This window comes from Psammomys obesus, unplaced genomic scaffold (assembly GCF_907164565.1).
Source record: "Psammomys obesus unplaced genomic scaffold, mPsaObe1.curated_primary_1811, whole genome shotgun sequence".
Classification (NCBI taxonomy): domain Eukaryota; kingdom Metazoa; phylum Chordata; class Mammalia; order Rodentia; family Muridae; genus Psammomys; species Psammomys obesus.
Window position 1 is genome coordinate 3,998,074 of NW_026596040.1, and position 4,869 is coordinate 4,002,942.

The 4,869-nt window shown below is 50.1% G+C and overlaps 1 protein-coding gene across 2 annotated transcripts in view; it reads right to left on the minus strand.

The window, feature by feature from the left end:
- Prelid2 (PRELI domain containing 2) overlaps nt 1-4,247 on the minus strand; it is a 64,401-nt gene extending 60,154 nt beyond the window's left edge. The window contains exon 1 of one of the 2 annotated variants that reach the window (XM_055622785.1): nt 4,057-4,247. Coding sequence is in view for 1 of the 2 variants with exons in the window: in XM_055622784.1 (XP_055478759.1) it covers nt 3,828-3,902 (75 nt within the window). In the remaining variant the exon portion in view is untranslated. Of the gene's footprint in view, nt 1-3,827; nt 3,982-4,056 lie in introns of those variants that run through there. The other variant, XM_055622784.1, reaches the window with a different exon arrangement.
- Between the last annotated feature and the right edge of the window lie 622 nt (nt 4,248-4,869).

The following is a 4,869-nucleotide window of genomic DNA, read 5'->3' on the forward strand; positions in this document are numbered from 1 at the left end:
GGAAGGAAGGAAGGAAGGAAGGAAGGAAGGAAGGAAGGAAGGAAGGAGAGAAAAAAATTAACTCCCACCCCTTGAAGCCATCAACATCCCTAGAATGCTATCTAACAGCTCTGTGACATCAACAGAGAAATATTTTGTGAAGTAGGTGATGGCTAATACAGAAACTCACAACTAGTCAAAGTACAAAGAATAAGAGACTGTGGAGTGCACATCAACGTCACATACCAACGTCACACACACATACACACACACAAACACAGACACACACACACAAACACACACACACACACACACACACACACACACACACCGTGGCTCAGAGTGACTATGCAAAGAGGGGATGGAAAAAATTTTAAAACCCAAACATTGGTTAGGCTAGAAGAAAAGTCTTCTGGACATGACCAAAAGCTGCACTCATAAATCGCAGCAGCTATGGCTGCCTACAGGAATTCCTCTTTGCTAATATTTTAATTTAATTTGTTTGGTTTGGGGTTTTCTGGGACAGGGTCTACCGATTGGGTTACAGGCACGAGCCACCATGCCTGGGTCCCTCCATGGTTCTTAAACCTAGCTAGCTGACTGTCTTATAAGAACTGCATCCAGTGCTGACTGAATGGGATTATATAAATACCTCAGCCACACCACTTGACACACCAAATCCAACCACGTGAGCTCAATCAACCCAAAGAACCACCAGAATGAAAAGCCTGTCACTGGGCAAGGCCACTAAGTTCTGGAGCGATTTGTTGCGCAAAAATAACTAGCAAATAGCATGTCCCACCCTCACACATCTAAGCTACACTTCACATTAGATGCAGAGGTCAACCTGGAAGAGCAGACCATGAGAGGCAAATGAACCAAAGAGTGCTACACACAGCAAAGCCGAGCCCTGAGCCAATGTCTTCCCCACATAATCTCTTGCATGGCCACCAGTGCAGAGCTGGAAGCACAGCCTGCTGGTCAGACATGGGCTTCAGATTCAGGCCAGCTAAGGTCCTGGCTCTCCTCCCTGCTGGCTGGCTTCAAAAGTTACTTAGACTTCTCTGAGCCTCAGTTTCATGATAGCTTCTTAGGTTACCTTAGAGAGGTGCTGTATTATTCAGAGCAAATGCCCACATGTGTACACACACACATACGGAGAGAGGGAGAGACAGAGATAGGGAGCTAGAGAGAGAAAGAGAGAGACAGCTTACCTAAAAAACCCTACCCATGTTTCAGCAAACCTTTGACAGATGCTACATTTCTAAGAAAGCCTACCATCTTACCTAAAGACCTCCATGTGGGGCTGCTGCAGGCCTCACCACTCTTTCTGTCCCTTGTGTGAAGCACACGTCGCCCACTGAAATCATGCTAACCCCACTGTCATTTGTTAATGTTGCTTTCACTAGCTAACATCCATCACCTTTACTTGAAACTGGTATGTGGGAGGGAGCTACAAAGAAAAGCGTGTGAGGCATTGTGTGTATGGTTTTGCAGAGAGAGATCTGTCTGGGGAGAGTGGAAAGGGGAGGAGGACACACCCAGAAGCAACCTCAGACCTTCCGGATGAAGCCTAAACAAAGTATCTCTGCCGTCCTAAAAAGGCAGATGTCTCCTTGGCACGGTGATGACCCTTTCCCACGGGGCAGCAGTGCTACAGTTTGTATCTTGAATGTCCCCCAAGGATGTGTGCTAATGGTTCAGTCCCAAGGAAGCCCTACTGGGTAGTGGTGGAATCTTGAAGAGGTGGAGAACTGTGGGAAGAGGCCCTTAAGCATTAGGTATGTGCCCTTGAACTGGATAATGGGACTGCAGCCTATCCACCCTTTCTGCTTTTCTTCCTTGCTCAGATCTAAGCAGATTAGCTTCACCATGGGTTCAAACCATGAGATGCTGATCCTCCACAGGCCCAGAGAGGCAGGGCAACTGGGCTAGTTATTTTTTATCAAGTTGACACTAAGTAGCATCCATCCCTGGTAAGAAAGAACCTCAAGTAAATAAATTATAAAAAGTAAATTTCTTAAAAAAGAAAAGAAGCGCAATTGAGGAACTTCATCCATAGACTGGCCTGTGGATGGGACATTTCCTTGATTAGTGAAGGATGGAGGAGGATCCAGCCCACTGTGGGTGGTGCCACACCTTGGGCAGGCTGAGCAAGGCATGGAGAGCAAGCCAGGAATGTTCCTCCATGACCCTGTGCTTTAGTTCCTGCCCCCAGGTCCCTGCCTTGGGTTTCTGATTTGGCTTCCCTCAGTGCTGGACTGTGACCTGGGAGCAGGAAGATAAAAATGAATCCTTGTCTCCCACAAGTTGCTTTTTGTTCAGTGTTTTATCGCAGCAACAGAGGGGCAAAGCTGCAGTGGGAAGCTGCAGTGCTGGACCTGGCCTTGTTGTTTTAGAGGAGAATGATGGAAGGATTTGGGAGTCTGGGACTGGAAAAGGCAGAGATCTCAGAGTTCCTTGAGTTAATACAGAAGACTAGGGGGGTGGGGGAAAGCTTAGCAGAGCAAGGCAGGGGAAGCAGCATTCCTCCATGGTCTCTGCTTCAGTTCCTACCTTGTGCTCCTATCCTGACTTCATGAAACGATGAAATAGCACCTGTACGCTGAAATAAACCCTTTGCTCCTGAAGCTGCCTTTGTCTGATGCTGTATAGCCACAACAGAAAGCAAACTAGAACAGGTCATTACGGAACTGGAGCCCTCCTAACAGTGAGCCAATACAGACATGTTCTTGTCAGTCCTTCGTCCTGGTACTTCACCACGGCCAATCTGAACAAAGCATAGTGTCAGCTGCTCCTTTTAGGAGCCTAAGGCAAAGTCTACCCAGGTTCGCTCACTCATTCACTCCCTCTTTCATTCAGCTGACTTTTGCTGAGGACCCAGGAGATGCAAGTAAAAAAGGCAGCTCCTGAATCGGAGGGTCCCAGCTAACCGTCCTCACAACAGCTACGCAGTTTAACATACAGATCCGGCTCACTGCCCTGGGGCAGCAGCCCCGATTACAAGTTTTGGCCAACACTGCGAACGCTGAAATGACTTTGAAGACCTGTGGGTACAACTCATCTTCTGGACACTAGATCTTGGGGGGAAGACCTCTGGCCAGGGTCATCCAGAGACCTAACTGAGCCAGAAACAGATTAGAGTCCAGGGTCCCACTCCCCAGGCCTAGGTGACAAGCACTTCTAAGGATGGTCTTCACTTTACTGTTAGCCTGAGGCACAGTCCTAAGAAGAGCCCTCACCCTAAGAGTCAGGGAATCCCCAACTGCAGTAACACAACAGCAGTATTTCAGAGGCCTTACAGCCATCCATCCTGTGATAAACACTCTTTATTAATTATCTCAAATCCTCAGGACAAGCCTGGGAGTGCGCACCGTTTTTCTCACGCTACAGATTAGCAAACTAAGATCCAGAGAGGGTGAGCTCCGAAGGGAGTCCCACAGCTATTTAGTAAAGGGGGAAAGTCTTGAAACGCTGAGTCTACCAAGATCACAACTTCAGGAGCATGCATCAGCGTTCAAAAAGCGGATGATGAACTGGAGAGCGGGACAGGACAGTCCACCCAGGAGGGACAGCTGGAGCCCACACCCTGTGCCTGAGGCGGGCGGCATGTGGACGTGATGCCCTGCACGGCACCCTCCGCTCATCTCTGAGAGCAGCCTTCGAGGAAAACCGCCTGCATCCTCGTCCAGCACATCCCGAGAGCAGCAGGAGCGCTGGAGGGGAACCCCGAGAGTAGCTCTGGACCCTTGAGGGTTGGGTCTCGGCACCACGCGACGCAGGCGGGGGGGGGGGGTAGTTCAGGCTCTCCGCAGCGGACCCACCGCCCAGGCTGCAGGGACTAGTACCTTTCGGAGGAAGCAGGCGACCACCTGCTCGAAGGGGTACTGGAACACCTGGTGCACGTCTACGGTGACCCCCATGCCGCGCACCCACTTCCAGGAGCCCAGCCGAGCTCCGGCCACACCCCTCGGCCAAAGGGGCGTTCACTCTCTCTCCCCTTTTCAAACTTCTCAAACTTTATTGTCCCCCTCCGAGACAAGGCTGTAGGTCACACCCACGTCCCCTTTCACTTACTGTCTCATAAAGTTATCGCCAAAGAAGACGCCTCAGACTTCGTTCCATGTCCCCTCTCTGGCCACGCCTGCAGATAGCGCCCTGCCTCTGAGCCACCCGGTTACACCATGCCACCCTGCGCTTTAAAGCAGCCAGAATTTCAAGCCATCACTGCCGGAGGTCACGGAATTTGGTTCTGTTCACAGAACCAAACAGAAATAAAATGTAATAATTAGGTAAGCCACCGCCCTAAAACAACGGGCGTGGTGGTGCTACAGTCCAGCTCTGGGTCGTCCAGGGAGGCAAAGGCCAGCAATTGCACGCTTCACGGAGCTGGACTTCTGCCTGAGTCATGGGGCAGGGCCTCTAGCTGGCAGGAAACTTCCCTCTTCCCAGAACAATCTAGGAAATAGTCTGCCTGGGTATCCAACTCTAGAAGTTCCCGGGCTAAGGTTAAGCACCGGCCTGCAAGGAAAAGGATACAGAAGAAACCTTGTGTTTTCTTTCCTCCCAAAGAACAGTTGTTACTGGAACCACCAAATGTTACTACTTTTATTTACTAAGTTGTTCACCTGTTTCTGTGGTGTGCCAGACACTGTGGACAGCGCAGCAAATTCAAGCCGTCCCTGCTGCTGGGTGAAATGAATGAGGCGTGGGATTTGACACCCACTCAATAATGCAGCAAAATAAAGTTCCAGGGCCTAGGATATGTTGGTGCTGAGTTAAATAAACATGGACATTCCCTGAGATGTCCTCGGTCATTTTCCTGGGTTGTTCAGAGCTATCCCGGTAGACAGACCCTGCTGTCAGAACTCAAAACCACCCTCCTTAACC